A 26,494-nucleotide genomic window follows, 5' to 3' on the forward strand; every position below is an offset into this window, starting at 1 on the left:
TACTATAAAGCTATAGTAATCAAAACAGTGTGGTATTGTATTAAGACATGTAGATCAATAGAATAGGGAGTTAAGGGACAGAGCCACATGTATATGGTCAATTGATTACCAACAAAAGTGCCAAAAAAGGATAGTTTTTCAAAAAATGGTGCAGAAACAACTGGATATCCATAAATAAAAAAGAAATATCAACCCTTGTCTCATACCATACAGAAAAAATTAGTTTGAAATGGATCATAGATCATTAAAAGCTAAAAGCTAAAACTTTGCAAGAAAATAGAAGAGAATCTTTGAGACCTTGGGATAGAAAAAGCTTTCTTAGAACTAAAAAAGAAAATTAACCATAAGAGAAAAACTTGATACATTGGACTTAATCAATCTTAAAATCTTCTGCCCTTCTAAAGACACCCTTAAAAAATTAAAACGGCAAGTTGCAGAATAGGAGAAAATATTTTTATTTTTAATATATATTTCGTACAAGGGAATTGTATACAGAATATGTAAAAAAAAAATCTATCAACTCGGACTTCCCTGGTAATGCAGTGGTTAAGAATCTGCCTGCCATTGCAGGGGACACGGGTTCGAGCCCTGCTCCCGGAAGATCCCACATGCCGTGGAGCAGCTAAGCCCGTGTGCCACAACTACTGAGCTGGCACTCTAGAGCCCTCGAGCCACAACTACTGAGCCCATGTGCCACAACTACTGAAGTTCGCGCGCCTAGAGCCTGTGCTCCGCAACAAGAGAAGCCACCGCAATGAGAAGCCCACACACCTCAACGAAGAGTAGCCCCCACTCACCGCAACTAGAGAAAGCCCGCGCTCAACAACAAAGACCCAATGCAGCCAAAAATAAATAAATGAATAAATAAATTTATTTTAAAAAAAATCTATCAACTCAATAATAAGAAAACTCAATGAAAAAGAGCCAAAAGATTCGTTCAGACTCTTTTCCAAGGAAGATATATGAACAACCAACAAGCACATGAGGAAATGCTCAGCATCACTAGGCATCAGGGGAAATGCAAATTAAAACCATAATGAGATATCTGTATGCATCCACCAGAAAATCTGTAATTTAAACAGACATAACACCAAGTGTTGGTGATGTTGCTGAGCAACCAGAACACTTATATGCTGCCAGTGGGATTATAAAGTGGTACATACAAACATTTTGGAAAACAGTTTGATAGTTTCTTATAAAATTAAACATACAGGGCTTCCCTGGTGGCGCAGTGGTTAAGAATCCGCCTGCCAATGCAGGGGACACGGGTTCGAGCCCTGGACCGGGAAGATCCCACATGCCGCGGAGCAACTAAGCCCGTGCGCCACAGCTACTGAGCCCACGTGCCACAACTACTGAGCCCACGTGCCACAACTACTGAAGCCCGCGCGCCTAGAGCCCGTGCTCTGCAACAAGAGAAGCCACCGCAATGAGAAGCCCGCGCACGGCTAGGAAGAGTAGCCCCCGCTCGCCGCAACTAGAGAAAGCCCACATGCAGCAACGAAGACCCAATGCAGCCCAAAATAAATAAATTAAATAAATAAATTTATAAATAAATAATAAATGAAAAAAATAAAAAAATTTTAAAAATTAAACATACACTTAACTTATGACCCAGCAATTCCACTTCTAGATACTCACTCAAGATAAATAAAAACATATGTCTACAAAAAGTCTTGTATATGAATGTTTATAGCAGCTCTATTCATAATAGCTCCAAACTGCAAATAACCCAAACGTCTATCAACAGGTAAATGAATAAATGAATTGTGGTATAATAATACAATGGAGTACTACTTGGCAATAAAAAGGAACAAACTATTGAATATGCAATATGGATGAATCTCAAAAACATCATGCTGATGAAGGAAGATAGACAAAAAAGAGTACATACTATATTACCCTCTTTTACATGAAATTTTAGGACAGGCAAAACTATAGTAATAGAAAGCATATCAGTGATTTTCTGGGGGTGGAGAGATTGACAGCAAAAGGGCATGAGAGAATTTGTGGGGCTAGTGTAAATGTTCTGTATCTTGATTGGGGAGATATATATACTCATATATATGAGTATATATATTTGTCAAAACTCATCCAACTGTATACTTTAAGTGGGTGTATTTTATTGAATGAAAATTATAACAGGACATTTGATTTTTTTTTTTTTTTTGGTCTGCGTCAGGTGTTGAGGCATGCGGGATCTTTCGTTGCGGTGCATGGTCTCTTTGTTGCAGAGCTCAGGCTTCTCTCTAGTTGTGGCGGCGGGTTTTCTCTCTTTAGTTGTCGCGTGCAGGCTCCAGAGCACATGGGCTCTGTAGTTTACGTCGTGCAGGCTCTCTCGTTGAGGCATGCAAGCTCAGTAGTTGTGGCGCACGGGTTTAGTTGCCCCGCTGCATGTGGGATCTTAGTTCCCCAACCAGGGATCGAACCCGTGTCCCCTGCATTGGAAGGAGGATTCTTTACCACTGGACCGCCAGGGAAGTCCCTCATTTTAAAAATAAAGAGGGAGACTTCCCTGGCAGTCCAGTGGTTAAGACTTTGCCTTCCAATGCAGGGGGTGTGGGTTTGATCCCTGGTCGGGGAGCTAGGATCCCACATGCCTCACGGCCAAGAGACCAAAACATAAAACAGAAGCAATATTGTAACAAAATTCAATAAAGACTTTAGAAATGGTCCACATCAAAAAAAAAAAATCTTTAAAAAAAAGAAAAAGGAAGATAAGAAGGAGACAAAAGGAGTATGAGGAGGTAGGGGAAGAGGAAAGAGAAGGTAAGGGAGAAACAGCATCACTCAGGCTCAGAAAGGGAAAGTGATTTACCTAAGGTCACACAGCTGATGAACTGTGGAGTTGAGATCTCAGTCTAGGTCTAACTGACTTCAAATCTCAGTCTCTTCCCACTGCTCCCATCAACAAATGTGGTTTGATTATAGACACAGGATTAGTGAAGGAAAAAATAACACAAAGGGGGCTTTACTGGTTTTCAAACAAACAGAACCATTGGTTGGGTCTTAGTCCCTCATATTACAGATGGGAAACCTGAAATCCAGAGAGGGAAGTGACTTGCCCAAGGTCACACAGCTGGTAAATAACAGAATTGGGACAATAATTTTGCTTCAGTGTTTTTATGATTTCTTCATGAGACACTTTTTCTCCTACCTCATTCTATTATTTTTCTCTGCCTCAAAGAGTTAAGAAAAGTAGCTCATAGAGTTAAGAAAAGAGTAAAGAAAGAGTAAGAAGAAAGATGGAAAAGCAATAGTCAAATGAGTGTTGCAAGCAACAAAAATAAAAGGAGACAAGAGCAAGCAATTGGGCTCAGATGATCAAGAAAGTCTTTCTGGAGGAGGTGGGACTTGATGGAAACCTGGAAAGACGGCATAGTGATGTTTGTGAGCAAGAGAGTTTAATTACAGGGTAGTAGGTAGACTTCATGGGAATATGGTTTGGGAGGCACCCTGCCATCCCATTCAGAGTTTTTTCCTCTGGAAACCTGCCAACCCCAAAATGTTATCATTAGAGCCTTAATTTTTTAGTTTGAGACCATATGTCTCCAGCAGTCCTAGGTCAGGGAGACTATCCAACACACTGAAGGCAGAGTTCAGTCATCAGCTCTTCCATTATTTGATAACTATGTCTACTTAGTGAGGTTGCAGAGTATGAGGGGGTCTGGAGTGAGCGATACTACCCTAGCTGGGCTCTCTGTGTGGGCTTCTCAGGTCCACAAAGACAGATCCTGGAAAGCTTGGAGGCTGTGGATTGCCAAAGATGAGAATAGACCCTTCCTTGATCTCTTAGGGTAGTACTTGCTGCTATAAGAAACAAAGCCACAAAACAAGTTTATTTCTGGCTAATGTAAAGTCCAGAACAGGTGTCCCTGATTGATATGTGACCTTCCTCCAAGCAGTGATTCATTAACCCAGGCTCTTTCCATCTTATGGCTCTGCCATCTTCACTACATGAAGCCCAAAGTGGCTATGTTTGTCAAACCACAGGAAGGAGAAAGAAATGGAGAAGTCTTCTTGGGAGGATTTTGTGGACAGATAATATCCGCTCATATCCCATTGGCTAGAACTCTGTCACATGGCCACTTCTAACAGCAAGAGAACATGGTAAATGTAGTCTAGCAGTGTGCCCAGGAAGAAGAGGAAACAGAGAGTCAAAAGTGACAGAGGCAAAAGGGACCTTGCCCGCAGCACTTAATAAATAAAATAACTACCACTGATTGAATGTCTGCTTTGTGCCAGACATGGTGCTGGGCACTTTACTTAGTCAACTTAGTCCTCCGAAACACTTGTGTAAAGTAGGTATATTATACGGAAGATGAGAGAGAAAAAAACCGAGGTTCAGAAAGGCTGGATATTTTGCCCAAAGTCATACAGCTAGTGGGTGGTGGAACCAAGTTTTCAAACCTGGATCTGTCTGATACTAGAGTCCTCACTTACTTATGGAGTACACAATGCAGGGGACACGGGTTCGAGCCCTGTTCCCGGAAGATCCCACATGCCACAGAGATCCCACATGCCGCGGAGATCTTAGGACAACTTTAGGACAGGCAAAACTATAGTAATAGAAAGCATATAAGAATGGGATTCCTTAGACTTGTGTTCCTTATTTACATTTATATCTGATCACCTTTCTATAAACCACTAAAGAGCAACAGATTATTCATTTATGTATCCTCCCAATGCCTCCCAGTATAGGCTGTGCACATAAATGGTGATCAATAATGTTTTTTGATTAAATAATAATACATGTGTAAAGTGCCTTAAAGGTATACAAAATTCTTTTGCGACTTTAAAACAATCCTAATTAAAAAACTTAAGCAAAAAACTAAACTGAGCCGTTCAGTGGCTTGCCTAAAATCACATTGTAAAAACAAAATCTGAACAAGGTCTACTAATGCCAAGTCCAGTACTGGTACCAGCTTTACCACTTTCTAACAGGATGACCTTGGGTAGGTAATTTAACCTCAAAAATAATTTAACCTTGGGACTTCCTTGGCGGTCCAGCGGTTAAGACTCCGTGCTTCCAATGCAGGGAGGGTGGGTTCAATCCCTGGTCTGGGAACTAAGATTCCATATGCCACGTGGCTAAAAATAATAATGATAATAATTTAACCTCATACTCATAAGTAAAATGAGTATAATCAAAGCATTGTCTCCATAAGTAAGTGAATAAAGGCAATAATACTTATAAAGCACTTAGTGCAGTGGGTGGCACCGATAAGCACTCAATAAACATGAACTATTGATTAAGGGATTTAAGTTTTTCAATATTTCATCTGATTTAAGTTCTCTGACATTCCATTTTTTTCATGTGTGAAATAATAATATCTCTTTGATGTAGTTTTTGATAACTAAATGAGCTAAAGCATTTAAAGACCCTGGTTAAGTGCCGAGCGTGTGGTAAATGTGAGGAAGGAACAGCGATTGCCTTTTAACAAACACCAAACCAAAATTATCATTTTTTTTCCTCCAAAAAATTAGATGCTGCGTGGGTGCCCAAGAAATGCTGTGTTTTTTTTAAAAAATATTTTATTATTTATTTATTTATTGGCTGCGTTGGGTCTTCGCTGCTGCGCGCGGGCTTTTCTCTAGTTGTGGGGAGCAGGGGCTACTCTTCATTGCGGTGCGCGGGCTTCTCATTGCGGTGGCTTCTCTTGTTGCGGAGCACAGGCTCTAGGCACGTGGACTTCAGTAGTTGTGGAGCACAGGCTCAGTAGTTGTGGCTCACGGGCTTAGTTGCTCCGTGGCATGTGGGATCTTCCCAGACCAGGGATCGAACCCGTGTCGCCTGCATTGGCAGGCGGATTCTTAACCACTGCGCCACCAGGGAAGCCCAGGAAATGTGTATTGACTGACAAATGAGCAGATGCCAACATCACTGCAATGTATAGTGTAATAAATAAATTTCATCTTTCTAAAACATCTTGCCTTTTAGGCAATCAGAACTCTTGCCCGTCCCTACTTAGGCTTCCTTGCTTTCTGTGTTGGGGATCAGTAAATCATTTTCTTTTTGCCATAGTGTCCCTGCAAGGCCCTGGGGATTAGTTAAGACTCTCCTTTGATATCCAGATGGCAGAAACGTGGCTCTATAGGGCTATATGGTCAAGGGTACAGCAGCTACTTTTTTTTTTAAACATCTTTATTGGAGTATAATTGCTTTACAATGTTGTGTTAGTTTCTGCTGTATAACAAAGTGAACCAGCTATATGCATATGTATATCCCCATATCCCCTCCCTCTTGTGTCTCCCTCCCACCCTCCTTATCCCACCCCTCTAGGTGGTCACAAAGCACTGAGCTGATCTCCCTGTGCTATGCAGCTGCTTCCCACTAGCTGTCTATTTTACATTTCGTAGTGTATATATGTCAATGTTACTCTCTCACTTTGTCCCAGCTTACCCTTCTCCCTCCCTGTGTCCTCAAGTCCATTCTCTACATCTGCGTCTTTATTCCTGTCCTGCCCCTAGGTTCATAAGAGCCTTTTTTTTTAGATTCCATACATATGTGTTAGCATACGGTATTTGTTTTTCTCTTTCTGACTTACTTTGCTCTATATTACCGACTCTAGGTCCATCCACCTCACTACAAATAACTCAGTTTCGTTTCTTTTTATGGCTGAGTAATATTCCATTGTATATATATGCCACATCTTCTTTATCCATTCATCTGTGGATGGACACTTAGGTTGCTTCCATGTCCTGGCTATTGTAAATAGTGCTGCAGTGAACATTGTGGTATATGACTCATTTTGAATTATGGTTTTCTCAGTGTATATGCCCAGTAGTGGGATTGCTGGGTCATATGATAGTTCTATTTTTAGTTTTTTAAGGAACCTCCATACTGTTCTCCATAGTGGCTGTATCAATTTACATTCCCGCCAACAGTGCAAGAGAGTTCCCTTTTCTCCACATCCTCTCCAGCATTTATTGTTTGTAGATTTTTTCATGATGGCCATTCTAACCAGTGTGAGGTGATACCTCATTGTAGTTTTGATTTGCATTTCTCTAATGATTAGTGATGTTGAGCATCTTTTCATGTGTTTGTTGGCCATCTGTATATCTTCTTTGGAGAAATGTCTATTTAGGTCTTCTTCCCATTTTTGGATTGGGTTGTTTGGTTTTTTGATATTGAGCTGCATGAGCTGCTTGCATATTTTTGAGATTAATCCTTTGTCAGTTGCTTCGTTTGCAAATATTTTCTCCCATTCTGAGGGTTGTCTTTTTATGTTGTTTATGGTTTCCTTTGCTGTGCAAAAGCTTTTAAGTTTCATTAGGCCCCATTTGTTTATTTTTGTTTTTATTTCCATTTCTCTAGGAGGTGGGTCAAAAAGGATCTTGCTGTGATTTATGTCATAGAGTGTTCTGCCTATGTTTTCCTCTAAGAGTTTTATAGCGTCTGGCCTTACATTTAGGTCTTTAATCCATTTGGAGTTTATTTTTGTGTATGGTGTTAGGGAGTGTTCTAATTTCATTCTTTTACATGTAGCTGTCCAGTTTTCCCAGCACCACTTATTGAAGAGGCTGTCTTTTCTCCATTGTATACTCTTGCCTCCTTTATAAAAGATAAGGTGACCATATGTGTGTGGGTTTATCTCTGGGCTTTCTATCCTGTTCCATTGATCTATATTTCTGTTTTTGTGCCAGTACCATACTGTCTTGATTACTGTAGCTTTGTAGTATAGTCTGAAGTCTGGGAGCCTGATTCCTCCAGCTCCGTTTTTCTTTCTCAAGATTGCTTTGGCTATTCAGGGTCTTTTGTGTTTCCATACAAATTGTGCAATTTTTTGTTCTAGTTCTGTGAAAAATACCATTGGCAGTTTGATAGGGATTGCATTGAATCTGTAGATTGCTTTGGGTAGTATAGTCGTTTTCACAATGTTGATTCTTCCAATCCAAGAACATGGTATATCTCTCCATCTGTTTGTATCATCTTTGATTTCTTTCATCAGTGTCTTATAGTTTTCTGCATACAGGTCTTTTGTCTCCTTAGGTAGGTTTATTCCTAGGTATTTTATTCTTTTTGTTGCAATGGTAAATGGGAGTGTTTCCTTAATTTCTCTTTCAGATTTTTCATCATTAGCGTAAAGGAATGCAAGAGATTTCTGTGCATTAATTTTGTATCCTGCTACCCTACCAAATTCATTGATTAGCTCTAGTAGTTTTCTGGTAGCATCTTTAGGATTCTCTATGTATAGTATCATGTCATCTGCAAACAATGGCAGTTTTACTTCTTCTTTTCCAATTTGGATTCCTCTTATTTCTTTTTCTTCTCTGATTGCTGTGGCTAAAACTTCCAAAACTATGTTGAATAATAGTGGTGAGAGTGGGCAACCTTGTCTTGTTCCTGACCTTAGAAAAAATGGTTTCAGTTTTTCACCATTGAGAACTATGTTCAGCCAGCTACTTCTGAATCTCCCCACCTGTTTGATTCTTAGCACATGTGCTTAGGAAGGACTGGGTTCTGAAAACACACATGCATGCACATTTTTTTTTAAATTAATTAAATAATTTATTTATTTAATTTTGGCTGTGTTGGGTCTTTGTTGTTGTGCGTGGGCTTTCTTTAGTTGCGGCGAGCGGGGGCTACTCTTCATTGAGGTGCACAGGCTTCTCATTGTGGTGGCTTCTTTTGTTGTGGAGCATGGGCTCTAGGCACACCAGCTTCAGCAGTTGTGGCATGCGGGCTCAGTAGTTATGGCTCATGGGCTCTAGAGTGCAGGCTCAGTAGTTGTGGCGCATGGGCTTAGTTGCTCCGTGGCATGTGGGATCTTCCCAGACCAGGGCTCGAACCCTTGTCCCTTGCATTGGCAGGCGGATTTTTTTTTTTTTTTTTTTTGGCTGTGTTGGGTCTTCGTTGCTGTGTTGGGTCTTCGTTGATGCGCGCAGGCTTTCTCTAGTTGCAGTGAGCGGGGACTACTCTTTGTTGCGGTACGCGGGCTTCTCATTGCAGTGGCTTCTCTTGTTGTGGAGTACAGGCTCTAGGCGCTCGGGCTTCAGTAGTTGTGGCGCAAGGGCTTCAGTAGTTGTGGCACGTGGGCTCTAGAGCACAGGCTTAGTAGTTGTGGCACACGGGCTTAGTTGCTACATGGCATGTGGGATCTTCCCGGACCAGGGATCAAACCTGTGTCCCCTGCATTGGCAGGCAGATTCTTATCCACTGCGCCACCAGGGAAGCCCCTCTTTTTTTTTTTTTAATTTTTTTTTTTTGATGTGGACCATTTTTTTAAAGTCTTTATTGAATTTGTGGCAATATTGCTTCTGTTTCATGTTTTGGTTTTTTGGCCACGAGGCATGTGGGATCCTAGCTCCCCCACCAGGGATTGATCCCGCACCTCCTGCATTGGAAGGTGAAGTCTTAACCACTGGACTGCCAGTGAAGTCCATGCACATACTTTTTCAATGTATGAGTTTGTGACTTTATTTTTTCTGAAATCATAGATTCATCTTAGGAAGTTTGTCAAGTATTTAAAAAGCACAAAGAAGAATCATTGTTAATATTTTGTTGTCTATCATTTTTTTCTATTCATATAACATTAAGAAAATAAATCTATCTTATACTGTACTTATACTTGCTTTTTTAAACACATTATATCATGAATATTTCCCCATGTTCTTAATAATTTTCCCAAACAAGATTTTATTCATGTCATATATCACCATATAGCTGTACCATATATGCACTTGTTATCTCATTGGTGTATATTTAAGTTTCACCAGTTTCCCACCAATAAAACAACACTGAGAGTACACTTGTGCATAATTTTTATATTCATCCTCAATTCTCTCTTTGACATAAATTTAGTGGTGTCCTGGAGCCCATTTGTCCCAGCTCATGAGAGCCAATTGTGCCCATCTCTTCCCAACTACATGTTTGTGTTAGTGCCTGAAACTGGCTATTATGGGAGTATTGACATCACAAAATCAGTAAAGGCTGCAAATTGGGGACCCCTCTCCCTGCCCCTATGAGTTGTTAAACATTTTCCAGCATGCCACTGTATAAGTTCCTCAAAGTAGTATTTCGGAAGCAAGAAGTATGTGTATTTTACACACCTTTTAAACCTTTTGTTATTGCCACGTTGCCCTCCAGAAAGATCAGGCACTTCTACTAGCAACTCATGAGAAAGAGGCATGACAGAGTTGGTATTTTATTCAGCTTCCATTGGAGGAGCCAGGATAAACCTTGCAGATTTTAAGAGTAGAAATCAATGAAATAGATGACAGAAAAACAATACAAAAAACTGATTAAGCTGAAAGCTAATTCTTTGAGAGTATCAATAGAATTGATAAACCCTAACCAGACAGATCAGGAAAAAAAAGAGAAAAGACACAATTACTGATATCTGGAATGAGAGAGGAAACATTATTATAGACACCACAGACATTAAAAGATAATAAGGGAATATTCTGATTAACTTTACACCAGTAAATTAGATGTCAACAATATAGATGAAATGGACAAATTCCTTGAAAGACACAAACTACCAAAGTTCATTCAGGAAGAAATAGATAATCTGAATAGCCGTCTATATCAGGAATGCAATGCTGGTTTAACATCTGAAATCAGTCTATGTAACTCACCACCTTAACAGACGAAAACAACAACAATGAAAACAAACAAACAAACAAAACATGATCATCTCAATAAGTACAGAAAAGCATTTGACAAAAATGTAACATCCATTTATGATAAAAACTCTCAGCAAACTAGGAAGAGAAGGGAACTTCTTCATCCTGATAAAGGACATCTAGGAAAAACCCACAGATAACATCATACTTAATGGTAAAAGACTGAGTGCTTTCCTCCTAAGATTGAGAACAAGGCAAGGATGTTTTTAAATTTAATATTGTACTAGAGATTCTAGCCAATGCAATAAGCAAGAAACAATATTATTTTTTAAAATATCAAATTCTTAAGGATAAAGTCAGCAAAAGATATGGAAGACCTGGACACTGAAGTCTACAAAACATTGCTGAGGGAAATTAAAGAAAACCTAAAAAGGTGAAGATATACTGCGTTCTTGAATTGGAAGACTCAAAATTGTTAAAGTGTTAATTCTCCTCAAATTAAGCTATAGATCCAATGCAATCACAATAAAAACTTCCTAGACCTTTAAAATTCCCAGATTAACCATCATTTGGGTTTAAAATTATAGAGGCATGGGACTTCCCTGGTGGCGCAGTGCTTAAGATTCCGCCTGCCAATGCAGGGGACAGGGGTTGGAGCCCTGGTCCGGGAGGATCCCACATGCCGCCATGCGGCTGGGTCCGTGCACCACAACTGCTGAGCCCGAGTGCTGCAACTACTGAAGCCCACGCACCTAGAACCCATGCTCCACAACAGGAGAAGCCACTGCAATAAGACGTCGGCACACTGCAACCAAGGGTGGCCCCGGCTCACCGCAACTAGAGAAAGCCCGTGCGCAGCAACGAAGACCCAAGGCAGCCAAAAGTAAAACAAAATTAAAAAAAAAATAGAGAGAGGCAGTAAAGCAGCAAAGGTCAGGAGCAGGGAGTGCCAAGTTAGATAGACCTGAATTTAATCCCAACTCTATCTCTTACTAGCTGTGTGTCCTTGAGTAAGTTATTTAACTTCTCACTGCTTAGATTTCCTCATCTTTTCTTTTTTTTAAAAATATTTATTTATTAATTTGGCGTGCCGGGTCTTAGTTGCAGTACATGGGATCTAGTTCCCTGACCAGGGATCGAACCTGGGCCCCCTGCATTGGGAGTGCAGAGTCTTAACCACTGGACCACCCAGATCTCCTCATCTTTTAAGTAGAGATAATAATTTACCTTATGGAGGTAACACTGATGATTTAGCATAGTGCTTGGGGACAAAGGCTCAGTGGTTGTTAAGTATAATCATGGATTAAAATTACAGATTTCCCTTAAAAGAAAATCTTTGTGACCATTAGATAGGTAAAAATATGAAATAGAAAAAAATGAAACTAAGTTGAAATTTGAGAAATAAATTGTATTTCATCAAAATGAAAAACTTCTTCAAATGAAATGGCAAGTCACAGATTGCAAGAAAATATTCACAGTATATATATCTGATCAAAGATCTTGTATCCAGAATATGCAAAGAATTATTTACAATCTATAATATAAATAACCCAATTTTTTAAATGGGGCAAAAGTTTTGAACAGACAAAAGACTATATGGGAATAACCAGTAAATACATGAAAAAATATTCAGCATCAATAGTCATTAGAGAAATGTAAATTAAAACCACAAAGGGAAACCAATTCACACCCACTAGAATGACTAAAGTTAAAAAGACTAATAATACCAAAGATCGGCAAGGGTATGAAGCAACTGGAACTTTCACACATTGCTAGTCAGGGTGTAAAATGTACTTTGGAAAACAGCTTAGTTATATAATTAAACATATACCTGGGACTTCCCTGTGGTCCAGTGGCTAAGACTCCTTGCTCCCAAAGCAGGGGACCCAGGTTCGATCCCTAGTCAGGGAACTAGATCCCACATGCTGTAACTAAGAGTTCACATGCTGCAACTAAAAGATCCCACATGCCACAACTAAAAGATCCTGCATGCCGCAACGAAGATTCTGCACGCGGCAACGAAGATCCCGCGTGCCGCAACTAAGACCTGAGGCAGGCAAATAAATAAATATTTTTTTAAAAACACAAAAAAACAAAAAAAACCCATACACCTACCCGGGGATGCAGCAATGCCACTTCTATATGTTTACCTAAGAGAAATAAAAACATATGTCCACACAAATATCCTACATGAATATTCATATGAGCCAAAACGGGAAAAAGTGTCTAACAGCAGATGAATGGATTAAACAAATTGTGGCACATTCACTCCACGGAATGCTACTCAGCAACAAAAGGGAATGAACTCTGGACACAGGCAACAACATCCACGAATCTTCACAGACATTATGTTGAACAAAGGAAGTCAGACACAAAAGAGCACACCCTGTATGATTCCATTTATACAAGTTCTAGAACAGGCAACACTAATTTATGGTGACAAAAAATCAGAATGGTGGCTGCCTCTGACCTTGGGGGAGATTGAGAAGGGACACAGGGAAATTCTCTGGGTAATAAAAACATTCTGTGTCTTGAGAGTGGTATGGGTTTCACAGGTGTACACATTTTTCAAAACTCATCCAGTTGTACACTTAAAATCTACGCATTTTATTTTCTGTGAATTAAACCTCAACATTGATATAAATATACATGTGGAATTGCTTCATGGTCTGTCAGCCTGTGTTGGAGTTTAGGAAGGGAACCCCCCTCCATGAATCAGCTCAGAATAGGGCTGGTCATAGTCAAGGATTTGCCACCTGCAGGCAGCTCATCAGCACCCCCAGGAGGTGTGCCTGCACCTCAGCTCCCTCATTGTGACCCCAAGGCCTTTCTTATGGAATGCTGATCCGGCTGGTCTTGGTTAACCAGAGGGAACTTGGGCAAGCCACAGACCTGGGGGACCCCTCTACTGAGACAAAAGTGGCCAGCTTTGCAGTCAGAGATTTGGGGTTCCAATCCCAGCAGTAGGCTTCCTTCCAATCTCAGAAGTCTGTGACCTTGGCTAAATCACTTATCCGCTCTGAAACCTAATGCTCCAGAAAGGCAAGTAGCATTCATCTTTGCGTCTTCAGTGCCTGGAACATACATGTCTACTGAATGAACTACTGCGCAGTGCTGGGACAGGAAGGCTGTTCTACATACTTGTAAAGTAAAAGTCTAATTATCTGCTCCCCTGGACACAATGCTTCTTAACATTTTAGGGGATCACAAACCCTTCTGAGAAGCTGATGAAAACCCTGAACCCTCTCCCTGCAGAAAACTACACATGTGTACACCATTTTACATATCATTTCCGCATTCCTGGGAAGCCCATGGACCTTGAGTTAAGATCCTTGGTTCTGGAGTGTCTCTTTCAGCTCTGAAGGTTCTATCAAGCATTTTTGCAACACAGCTACAATTTGTTCTGCACTTAATCTCTGCCAGAGCCTCTACTCTTATAACCCTCTGAGGATGGTTTACAGATAAGGAAAAAGAAATTCAGAGAGGCGTAACTTGCCCAAGATCACACAGCTAGTCATGGCTGATGTTGAGATTTGACTTCATTCGCATGCCTTCTGATTCTAACCCTCTGCTCATTCCTCCAGGTGAGAATTTAGACCCCTTCAGATGCTCTCTGAAGCTCGTGCAAAGGGTCTGGGAACTGTAAAGCTCTGTAGTAACAGCAGGAATGACTGCCCCAGTCCAGTCCTCTGGTAAGAAGATTCTGCAATGGGTGAGCGACTCCAGGCTCATCCCAGGTGCAGGCCTCAGGCCCAGCTCAAACATGTGTCATCTGCCCCTTTATTTCTCAATTCAGCCCACAGCCCAGGGAGCGGGTATGGAGCGGAAGAAGGGAAGAGAAACAGAGGAAATTACTTATAAAAAGAAGTTTCAGACTGAGTCATAAACATGAGTTATAACTCAGAGAGAGGCTCTGAGGTAGGAGAGGTAAAGAGAGAGATGGTCCTTATGAGAGGGCTCCTTCTCCTCATGGGACAAAGACGCTTAGATGAGTTGACTGGTATCTCTGCTCTAGAGAGAGAAAGAGAGAAACTGAAAGGGTGGAGTCTGTGCTTGGGGAGGAGGGAGTGGGTAGTAGCCAACGTGTGTTAAGCATTTCCTATGTGTCAGGCCCTGTGCCATGTGCTTCTGATACAGTGCCTAGTTTACCTTCACCAGAGAGTAGATACTACTATTAATCCCCATTTTATTTATTTATTTATTTATTTAACACTTTAATGGAGTATAATTACTTTACAATGGTGTGTTAGTTTCTGCTTTATAACAAAGTGAATCAGCTATACATATACATATACATATATTCCCATATCTCCTCCCTCCTGCGTCTCCCTCCCACCCTCCCTATCCCACCCCTCTAGGTGGTCACAAAGCACCGAGCTGATCTCCCCGTGCTATGCGGCTGCTTCCCACTAGCTATCTATTTTACATTTGGTAGTGTATATATGTCCGTGCCACTCTCTCACTTCGTCCCAGCTTACCCTTCCCCTCTCCCCGTGTCCTCAAGTCCATTCTCTACGTCTGTGTCTTTATTCCTGTCCTGCCCCTAGGTTCTTCAGTTAATCCCCATTTTAAAGATAGGCCACCTAGAGGGGTGGGATAGGGAGGGTGGGAGGGAGGGAGATGCAAGAGGGAAGAGATATGGGAACATATGTATATGTATAATTGATTCACTTTGTTATAAAGCAGAAGCTAACACACCATTGTAAAGCAATTATACTTCAATAAAGATGTTTAAAAAAAAAAAAAAACAAAGATAGGGAAATTGAGGCAGAAAGTTTGAGTGACTCGCCCAATGTCACACAGACAAGGGGTCAAAATTGGATTCTAACCCAGAAATGCTTATACTTCAAGAAAAAAGTTAAACAGCAAAACCAGGACAGCCCTGACCCCAGAGTCCGTGCCTAACCACAGCTCTAGACTTCTTCCTATGTCCTGGTTGCCATTTGCTTATAACCAAATGGCTCTGTAGACATACCCTCTCCTTTAATGCTCACAGCAGCCCCATTTGACAGTTGGGGAAACCTCAGGGCAGTGAAATGACTCTCCCAAGGTCACACAGCAGGTCAGCGCTGGGGCTGGGGTGTGATTGCAGGTCCGTCTGACTGCAGGTCCAGCACTGTTCCCACCACCACTCCTGCCTTCCCAGAGAGCTGGGCGGGAGCGAGTAGGTGGGGTCCACTGCACAGCCCGAGGGACGGGGATGGCCCACAAAGCCCGCCTGCTCACCTCCACATCTTTCTCTCTTGACAGCACAGCCTTAACAGCTACCCTTTGCCTGTGGCTGCAGCTGCCTTCACTGGGGGTGGGGCTGGGAGTGTCATTTAGATTTCTCTCCTGCTACTGCTGAGTCATTTCTCCCTCGAGTCCTTGGAGTTATTCGGAACCCCCCCAAGAAATGGAAGCTACTCAGAAGACCTCAGTTCAAAGTGGAGGAACTTTCCAGCCGTACGGGGGACTGCCTTGTGATGTGGCGGGGTCTCTGTAGTGGTTGGCGATATTTGGGCAGAAACTGGATAACCATCTATGGGAGATTCCTGTCATGGGCAGAGACTGGGTCTAGACCTTTAGAACCCTTCTAACTGTGAGATTTTATGAGTCACTGTAAGATGAAATTTAGCCCATGCAGCAAGGTGGCTTAGTATGAGCTTTGGGGCCAAATTAGACCTGGGCTCAAAACCTGGCTCAGCCACCTCGTTGCTGGAGACCCGTGGGCAAGTTTCCTCTCTTAGCTTCAGTTTCCTTGTTATAAGCTGGAAATGATCATACCTACCTCACGAGATTGCTTTGAGTATTAGGGGTGATGTATATATTGTGCCTCGTAAAAAGTGGGAACTCAATCATGCCTACTACCATAGCCATTAAATGAATGGCCAAATCAAGGATCAAATCCATGTGTTAACCAAAGTACCAAATGTTTGGATGCATAACATTTGGGGGAAACCAGATTTTTCTCTGAGGGTGCCTGTCTCAGAAATAATCATGAAAAACACAAAACGTTAAGTGGGTGAAAAGCAGGAAACAACTAGGGACTTCAATGCCTGTGCCAACAACTGAGAATTGGCGTCTCTGACTCAGACGGGGTGTGTAAAATCATCTAAACAGTCCCCGACAGGAATATTCTCTAAGACCTTGACAAATCTCATTAGTTCTCTGCATGTGCAGCCCAGGCGATGGGGAACTCACTACCTTCTGAGACTGTCCATAGGAAACTCCTCAAATTCCCTAAGGTGTTTTCTGCTGTTTGCCAGCTGGTAAATGTAACTTTCTAACAACTACATCTTCTAATTGAGACTAGACCCCAATATTATAGGAACCTTTATGACCACATGGCTGGCTGAGGGGAAAAGTGATAACCAGACAGGTCTGTGGAACATGTAAGTAGATCTTGGGCATCTGGGAAGCAGAGAGGTGGGACATCACCCTGTTAAGAGTGAGTTTCAGGGACTTCCCTGGTGGTCCGTCCAGTGGGTAAGACTCCGTGCTCCCAATGCAGGGGGCCCAGGTTTGATCCCTGGTCGGGGAACTATATCCTGCATGCGTGCCGCAACTGAGTCTGCATGCCACAACTAAAGATCCCGCATGCTGCAACTAAGACCTGGCACAGCCAAAATAAATAGATTAAATAAACTAAAAAAAAAAAAAAAAAAAGGGTGAGTTTCAGAACCACACAAACCTCGATTTGAGTTCTGCTCTGCCACTTAGCTGTGTCCTTGGGCAAATCACTCAACCTCTTAGCCTCAACTTTCTCATGTGTGGAATGGAATTAATCATATCTCTGGGAAGTCCTGGTGATCCAGTGGTTAGGACTCTGCTCTTCCACTGAAGGGGGCACGGGTTCGATCCTTGGTCGGGGAATTAAGATCCTGCAAGCCACGCGGTGAGCCAAAAAAAAAAGCATATCTCCTTCACATGAGGATCAAATGAAATAAAGCCTGGAAAACACCTGGCATCCAGCGTCTCCACATAGTATTTGTTTAATAGACTGGAACGGGGACTTCCTGGTGGCACAGTGGTTAAGAATCCGCCTGCCAATGCAGGGGACACGGGTTCGAGCCCTGTTCTGGGAAGATCCCACATGCCGCGGAGCAACTAAGCCCGTGTGCCACAATTACTGAGCCCGTGTGCCACAACTACTGAAGCCCGCACGCCTAGAGCCCGTGCTCCACAACAAGAGAAGCCACCGCAATGAGAAGCCTATGCACCTCAATGAAGAGCCACTCCCGCTCCCCACAACTAGAAAAAGCCCATGCGCAGCAATGAAGACCCAATGCAGCCAAAAATAAATTAATTAATTTAAAAATATATATATTAAAAAAAAATAGACTGGAGCGGATATTTCATGGGAAGGGGCATCCTACAGGGTGGGAGCTCAGGCATTCTTATTCGACTGTTGAAGGGAAGAGTGACTCTGGAACTTGGGGACATCTGGACTGACAATTTGTTTCCCCAAGCCGGGTAATTTCTATTAGTGGGTTTTGCCCAAAGAGTCAGCACTCAGGGAAGTTCCTGGCTGAGATGCTGGTGGCTTGGAACTGTGTTTCTGGAGTCCACTGAGTTCCTGGGGGGCCGTCCTGACCTTATGAAAGTTAGAACAAGCTTAACTGTACAAGCCACACTTTTTACCTTCCAAAACATGTTTAGACTCACTTGCTCATTTGATCTTCAGGTTATGCTGTGAGATGAGCACAGATTATGATCCTCATTTAGCAAGTGAGGAAACTGAGGCTCAGAGAAGGGAAGTAATATTTGAGTTTTGGGGTTTAGCTGCTGAGAAAGCAGTTGTGGACTCCCACTCTACCCATTACCGTTTCCTGGTTCTTGAATCTTCCCTCTGGTGCCTGGGGCAAGACACTGCTTGGTGTCTCAGAGCATCAGCTTCCTTTCCTCCTCCCTAGATGCCTTTCCAGGCTCCTGCAACTCTGTGGGTGAAGTTTCTATACTTCCTCCAGCACTACGAAGTCCACTGTTCCTGCATTCTCTCTTGCTCACCCATTCAACAAACACTAGCTGAGGACCAATATATTGTGTGCCAGGCCTGGTGCTAGGTGCTTGGGATACAGAAATGAACAAAACACAGCCCACACCTTCGAGTTCACAGACTGGGGAGGGAGAAAACACATCATCAGCTAATTCCAAAGCTGTGTGATATACAAAGAGATGGAGTGAGAGCGTCTGGGGATCCCAAAGGAGGACTGCCAAACCCTGTCTGGGATGTCCTTGTTGGCTTCCTGGAGGTGTCATTTGAATTTTCCTAAAGGATGAGTAGAAGTTAGCCAGGCAGAATCCAGTGGAGACAGGAACATGTTCAGGTCTTGTGAGCAGTATGGGGATAAGTTATGAGAGCTGATGCTGGGGCTCAGCAGGGACCAGATCACACAGGACACTGACTGTCAGGCTAGGATGTCTGGGCTCTCTCTGTGGGCAGAGAGGAGCCACTCCAGGACAGATGCTGGGTCAGATTTGTGATTATAATGGAGTATGCTGGGGACACAAAAGACTGAAGGAGGGACTTCCCTGGTGGCGCAGTGGTTAAGAATCCACCTGCCAATGCAGGGGACATGGGTTCAATCCCTGGTCCAGGAAGATCCCACATGCCGCGGAGCAACTAAGCCCGTGCGCCACAACTACTGAGCCTGCGCTCTAGAGCCCGTGAGCCACAACTACTGAAGGCTGCGCACCTAGAGCCCGTGCTCTGCATCAAGAGAAGCCACCGCAATGAGAAGCCCGCGCACTGCAACGAAGAGTAGCCCCCGCTCACCGCAACTAGAGAAAGCCCGGCCCGTGCGCAGCAACGAAGACCCAACGCAGCCACAACTAAATAATTAAAAAAAAAAAAAGACTGAAGGGAATTAGTAGCCTGTGGCAAAGAACAAAAAATGCGGTAATCAGGGAGAATGGAGAGGATGGGATGGATCCCAAAAATATTTAGGGGACGATATTGATGGGACCAGGAGGAAGACTGGATGTAGGAAGTGGGGGAAGGGGTCAGGGATGATGCTCAGGATTCCAGCTGCGATGATGAGGTCCAGGGTGAACAACCTAGGGTGGTGGGTGGGACAGGAAATGTTGGTTTCACTGCACAGAGAAGTGGAACGCACCCAGGTCAGGGACTCAGTACTATGTGTGTCAGTGGTGTTCACCAGAGCTCCAGTGCAGCCTTCCCTGCTCCTGTGGGGAGGCTGCTAGCTCAGAACCTGCAAGCCGAGGCCAGCTCAGAAGCTGAGCTGCTAGAGTCACAATCTCCTTCCATCATAACAGGACTTACCTCTTGGGCCCTTACTTTCTTATCTATAAAGTGAGGAGGTTGAGAAATAACAGAAGCAAAAGACACTGGTTCATAAAGCTTTGAATCCTGCCAGACTGGCAGGTCCCCACTCACTGACTGTTATCTCACAGTTTCTTTTGCTGGTTCTCCCTCCTCCAGGTCACCTCTAAACGCTAGTATGTGCTAGGGCTCAATCAGTCTCCTCTGCTCTCAGTCCCTACAATAGCACTTCTCAAACTTTAACGTGCACACAAATCACATGCAGATCTTATTAAAATGTAGATTCTGACCGAGCAGGTCTGGGGATGGGCCTGAGATTCTGCACTTCTAACAAGCTCCCAGGTGATGCGGATGTTGCTGGTCCATGGACCACACTTTGAAAGTCCAGCTTCCTGGCTCTACAAACTTCCTCCAGACTAATGACTCCCAAATTTATACTTCCAATCCAGACCTCTCTCCAGAACTCTGACTTCTAATTACGACTCTTGGTTGACACCTCCATTTGGATATTTTAAGGCAACTCCCAGAGTTCTCACACCTGCTCCTCCCCAACTTCTCCTTCAGTACTCAGCTGCTCAAGTCAAAAACCTACAAGATATCTGTGCGTCTCCTTTTTCTCTTAGCCTCTACATCCAAACTGACAGCAAGCAAGTGCGGTCTACTTTACCTCCAGAGCATATCCGGACCCTGTCTACTCCCTCCCCGTCTCCACTCCCACCACTAGTCCAGGCGACCTCCTCTTTTGTGTGTGCTACTGCAGAAGCCACCGACCTGGCCGCCCCGCTTCCTGCCTGCCCTCTCCCCGCATCATTTCTCTACACATTAGTTAGAGTGGTCTTTTTAAAATATAAATAAAATCATGTCACTCTGCTGCTTAATTAAATTCTTTTAGGAGCTTGCATCTCATCTAGAATTAAATCCTAACTCCTTACTCTGGCCTACAAAGCCCAGCATGCCTGGCCCCTGCCCTCCTTCCGAACCTCACCTCAGGCAAACCCCTGGCCCTGACACCACAGCCTTGTCAGCTTCTCTCCAGTCCCTGAGCATGGCCAGCCTGTTTCCTCCTTGGAGCCTTTGTCCTGACTCTGCCCTCTGCTTCCTGGTCCTGGCTGGGCCCTTCTCATCATTCAGATCTCAGCTTGTGGGTCACCTCCCCTGAGAGGTCTTCCCTGATCACCCCATCTCTCACCCCAATTTAACTCTGCATGTCTCATCAGTAGCTGACCTTTGTTTACTTGTCTGTTTCCCCACTGGAAGTAAGACCCAGGAAAACAATGACCTTGTTTTCTACTTGGTTCACCAGCATCTGGAACAGGGCCAGCATAGGTACTCAGAAAAAAATTATTGTGTTAGGAAATGTCATTCCCCCTCTGAGCCTCAGTTTCCCCATCTATTAAACAGGGATAATAATATAATAGCATCTTCCTCACAGGGCTGTTAAGATTAAATGAGAAATACATGTAAGGCCCAGGCACGGTGCCTGGCACTTGGTCACTAGTGGCTAGTAATCCCATTACTATGATCAATACCATACTGGAATCCCTGACAGGAATGTGTGGGCAGAGCCAGCGGGACTCCCACATGCTCCCCAACTGAGCTCCAAGCAGCTGGGCTAATCGGCCCTGGCCCACTACTTGTCACTGCCAAAGTCCTCAACACCCAATAGCAGAGGGAGGGCAAATCCAGGGATGACAAGTGGAGACAAGCGAGCTTCAACTCAACTGTAAGTTTATTAGAAAGGCCGTGGACAGATGAACCCTGAGTTACCAGCTGAGGAAGAAATGAAAAAAGCCCCTGCCCCTCTTGGCCTGCCCCACAGGCCTCCTGTGAACGCTGTCCTGTGGCAGACTCCAACAGAAGTCAGCCAAAAAAGTGCTTTCCAGATGCTCCTTCAGGGGCTGCCCAACCTGACTGCAGAGGACCCAGTGGTACGGCCAGTGTGGATGCTGGTGCCTGGAGCTGGGAGCCACGGGGCCTTGGTCCTCTCCTCTAGCAGAAAGTGGTTCCAGAACCCCCAACAGAACAGAACAGAAAAGGAGCCGATGGGGATAGAGCAACTTCTGCTAAACAGCCAAGGGCTCTGGAAGGTGACGCTGGACTGCCTTGGAGGTGGGTGCAGATGGCTACAGATGGCCAATTGTAGGGGTCCCCCCCGGGGGGACCCTAAAGCTGCTCTAAGGAGTCTCAGCTACAGACAGCCCTAGTGTGACTCAGTGCCCCTCCTGGGGCTGCACTGGCTATTTCTGCTCCCAGAAAGGCAAATGGATCTTGTAAAAATCCATGGTGGTTGGTGCCATTTTTTCCTTAAAAAAAGACAAGAGTTTGTACAGTGAATCGATTTCAACCAGCAGAGCCTGAGCCGAGAAGAGTGCATCCTGGGGGAGGAGAAGGCACTTCTCACGCCCTCCCCGGGGTGCTCTGGGCCCCCTCGGGGCTCCACTCCCTCTGGCCCTGTGACTCAGGCCCGCTCCCTCTGGGAAGTATGCTGCCTCCGTCGAGCTAGCACTGCCCTGCGGCCCGGATGCTCTGGCCCCTCACAGGGTGGTGGATGGCAGCTTCCTCACCCGCCGCTGGGCCAGGATAGACGACTCGATGGGCTTCAGCTGAGGGGTGGGCTTGGAGCTGTTAAGCGCAGAGTATGTAGCTGCCATGGCTCCCTGGGGGAGGAGGTGGGAGTCAGTTCCCGAGGGTGGGAGGCACATGTGCTCCAGGGCCAGGCCAGCCCCTCCCAGTGTTCCACAGCCCCCACAGGCCCCTGTTAATCCCGCCTTGGTGGTTCTTCATGGTCATCAGTCCTGCCTCATCCATCAGACTGGAGGCTTCAGAGCTCAGGGGCTGGGCCCCCTAGAGGACCAGGGGGCCCACGAGTGCACTGTAGACACCCCTGCATGTCAGACTGGGGCTCCCTGGGAAGAGACACACATGGCATCTCCTGGCTCTGCCGCCCCAAGTCCCTGCCCATGGAACCTTGGCCTGGCAGCCTGGGTGGCTGTACCTTCACAATCTGCAGGTCCTGGTGGGATAGCTGGCTCTGGGGGAGCCTGTCTTTCTGGGTGATCCACGGGTGCTGCAGGACCTGCTTAGCTGTGAGGCGCTGGTGCGGGTCCACATGCAGCATCTTGGATACCAGGTCCTGGGGGGGACAGCAGGAAGGGGTTGGTGGGAAGGGCTAGCAGGGGCGCACACAGCTGTGTCTGTAAGGCAGCCATCTCCTGCCATCTCCCGCCTGGACCCTTGCAGTGGCCCCTTCGATCCACTCTCCACACCACTCCACGGCCTCCCCGAGCACATGCCCTTCTTCAGGACTTCTTCCTGGAAGGCCGTTTCCTTTCTCTTTCACCTTCTAGAAGCCATGCAGGAAGGTGGGAAGAACCTAAGGCTGGGGTTGGGCAGGTTCAAAACCTGACTTCCCTGCTCACAACTGCATCTCCTGGGCAAGTTACTTTAACTCTCTGAGCCTCAGTTTCACCTCTGAGAAACGGGATAACAAAAATACCTGACTCATAAGGTTAATGCAAGGTGGTACTGTTCATTAAGGGCTCAACCTCTGTCTGACACAGAGGTTCCCATGACTGGAACCCATCGCTGACAGCGAAAGCTCAAACGTCCCCTCCGCTGAGAAGGCCTCTCTGCCCGGTGGCCCGGGGCTCTGCTCGTGTCTCCACTGCCTGTACCCCTGACCAGGAGGACCTGCCTCTCCGCACCTGGCATCTCTGTTCCTTGTGTGCAAGCCTGTCTCTCACCTCACACTAAGTTTCCCCAAGGCAGGGGCTGTGATGATGCAGCCCCTCTGTTCCCCTACAGGGCCCAGAACACGGGAAGGGCCAGTAAATGATCACCAAGTTGTTTCCAAACAAGGTGTGGGGGGCAGTCTGCCTGGGAATCTTCCACTTGGAGAAATATGGCAACAGAGATTTGTGGGACATTCCACTTGGAGAAATGAGACTGCAGGTCACCTGTTCGTGAAATGCTGAAAAGCCCTGGGATGGGACCCTGCCTCCCCACCCCTAAATGAGCAGGGTCCAGGCCTTACAGACTCACCTTGGCTGTGTCTGAAACCGTGTTCCAATTTCCCCCGCTGAGGGTGAACTTCCCACTGCCGATCCGGGTCAGGATTTCCTCTGGTGTGTCACTGGGTCCATTGGCAAATGGAGTGTATCTGGGGAAAAGTCCACCCAGTCTGGGTATAGCCTCTGGCCTCCATCCTGGGGCCAGGGGTGGGGAGGGGTGGGGGACTGTGTCTCCCCCTTCAGACGGGGTGCTCCCAAGGGTGGCACTTCCTCCTCAAGGCGGAGCTCCCGAAGGCAGGGCCATGTCCCTGTCTTCAGGCCTTCCTGAGGCAGGGCTGAGTCTCTCCCATCAGACAAGCACCACCCCAGCTACACTAGGGCTGGAGGAAGGGGCGGGGGGCCGAGGGGGTCAGGCCAGCGGGGTACTCACCCCGCCAGCATGGTGTACAGCAGAATGCCCAGGCTCCAGATGTCGCAGCCCTCATCATAGCCCTGGCGCTTCAGTACCTGGCAGGAAGGCAGGCAGGGGAGGGTGGTCAGTCCGAGGGGCAGTGGCGAGTGGCCCCATATGCTTGCCTGCTCCTCCCCAAAGGGTAGGACAATGGTCCCAGGCCTGGGCTGATCCTCCCTTGGTACCTGGGCCAAGGCCACAGAGACGGGTTCTGGACAGCGTGGGGCCTCTGGAAGGGACACAAGGCTCCCCGTGCCAGGTCCCCTCACTCTTGCAGCTGAGGAGGCCAGGCCACTCACCTCAGGCGCCACGAAGTTGGCGGTGTAGCAAGGTGTCATGAGGAGCCCATTCTCAGCCCGCAGCTGCTTGGCAAAGCCGAAGTCGCAGATGCGCAGGCACTCAGGGTTCCCAGACTCGTCCACATACAGGATGTTGCTGGGCTTGAGGTCCCTGTGCACAACCTGGGGGCAGAGAGCCCGGGTCAGTTCTCCATGTGGGCAGGCTGCTGGTGGCCCAGGTCAACTGCCAGGGACGGGAGAGTTAGAAGATGGGCCCAGAGAGGGGGCAGAAGGACCCAGAATCTGAGCAGGGAAGGGGCTACAAAGGGGCCTTAGTGCTGCTGGTATTGCCGACTTGAAACTTCTAGGTCAATGTCTGTGAGGCAGCTCTAACTTCACTGTCCACACGGAATTCCTCAAATCTGCCATCACACAATCTTACCTAATGGCAACTCCATCCTTCCCATTGCTTGGATTGAAATCTTAAGAGTCATTCTCAATTCCTCTTTTTTTCTCGTATTCCTCAATCAATCCATTAGCAAACTCTGCTGGCTCTACCATTAAAATACATCCAGAGCCCAAGCACTTCTCAGCCCCTCTCCTGGCAGCACGCTGATCCCAGCCACTATCATCCCTCCCCTGGGTTACGGCAACAACCTCCTAACTGGTCTTCCTGCTTCTGACCTCACCCCCTACAGCCTGTTCTAAACAGAGCAGCCAGAGTGATCCTATTAAATGTAAGCCAGATCATGTCCTCTCCAAGGGTTCTGCTCTCAAGAGGAAAAGTCTTTACGATGGCCTGATGGCCCCACCTCATCTCTCCCCTGCCCCCCTACCCACATCGCTTGCGCTCTCTGGTCCTCTAGCACTCTCCCCCTTGCTCAGTTGGTTTTGGCCACACCAGCCTCTTTGCTCTTCCTTCAACATGCCAAGCACACTCCTGCCTCAGGGCCTTTGCACTCGCCGTTCCCTCTTTCTGGAATACTCTTCCCTTAAGCATCTGCCTGGCTCATTCTCATTTCTTTCAGGTTTCAGCTCAAATGTCACCTTATCAGTGAGGCCTTCCCTAGACCATTCCATATAAAATAGCAATCACGGACCAGTACTCCTTAGTCTCCTCACCCTGCTTTATCTTTATCCACAGCATTTACCACCATTGGATATATACTTAATTGTCTTCTGAACCCACCCACTGGAATGTAAGCTCCACGGGTGTTTTGCTCACTGCTGCATCCCAGCATTTAGAATAGTTCCCAGCACAGAGTAGGTATTCAATAAATAACTGCTGAATGAATGGATGAATGACACTTAACTACTGAGGCCTTAAGCAAACGACTTTCCTCTGGCCCCATTTGCTCATCTGTAACCTGAGGGGCCTGAACCACTCCACATACTTTTCATCCACCCCCTCTCCCTTGGCATGGTTCTATTCATAGTCATTCCTCTAACTATCACCTAATTATCGACAACTCTCAGATCTCTGACACTAACCCATAGCTTTCCAGAGTCCAGGCTCATATAGCTGCTTACCAGATGGCAACCACTGAAGGTCCCATAGACCCTCAAACCCAACACATCCCAGACTAAACTCATTCTCACCCTCCTTCTCCTCCTCCCATGAGCTCATGGTACCTCCTTGAGCACTGTCAAAGACATTCAATGGCTCCCTACTACTTGCAAGATAAAGCCTGAAGTCCCCATCCTGGTGTGGAAGGCTCAGCTGTCCATTCCAGCCTTTGTCCACCACATCCCTCGAGCACCCTGAGCTCAGGCCAGTGGGGGTTCCTTCAGCCATAAATAGCCGTATCTCTCTGTGGAACACTGGCTCACGCCCAGCACCCAGCACAGGGACTCGCACAGAGCAAGTGCTACGTGAATTCTGTGCAATGAATGAATGAATCACACCTCTGAAACACACAGA

The 26,494-nt window shown here is 45.6% G+C and overlaps 1 protein-coding gene across 1 annotated transcript in view; it reads right to left on the reverse strand.

Annotated features, from left to right (window-relative positions):
- Positions 1-21,545: 21,545 nt before the first annotated feature.
- RPS6KA1 (ribosomal protein S6 kinase A1) overlaps positions 21,546-26,494 on the reverse strand; it is a 36,428-nt gene continuing 31,479 nt past the window's right edge. The window contains exons 18-22 of the mRNA XM_061184688.1: positions 24,595-24,756; positions 24,275-24,351; positions 23,876-23,993; positions 22,830-22,967; positions 21,546-22,491 (exon numbers count right to left, since the gene is read on the reverse strand). Of these exons, the coding sequence (XP_061040671.1) occupies positions 22,369-22,491; positions 22,830-22,967; positions 23,876-23,993; positions 24,275-24,351; positions 24,595-24,756 (618 nt within the window). The 3' untranslated portion in view covers positions 21,546-22,368. The remainder of the gene's footprint in view (positions 22,492-22,829; positions 22,968-23,875; positions 23,994-24,274; positions 24,352-24,594; positions 24,757-26,494) is intronic.

The sequence above is a fragment of the Eubalaena glacialis genome, chromosome 3 (assembly GCF_028564815.1).
Source record: "Eubalaena glacialis isolate mEubGla1 chromosome 3, mEubGla1.1.hap2.+ XY, whole genome shotgun sequence".
NCBI classification, from domain to species: domain Eukaryota; kingdom Metazoa; phylum Chordata; class Mammalia; order Artiodactyla; family Balaenidae; genus Eubalaena; species Eubalaena glacialis.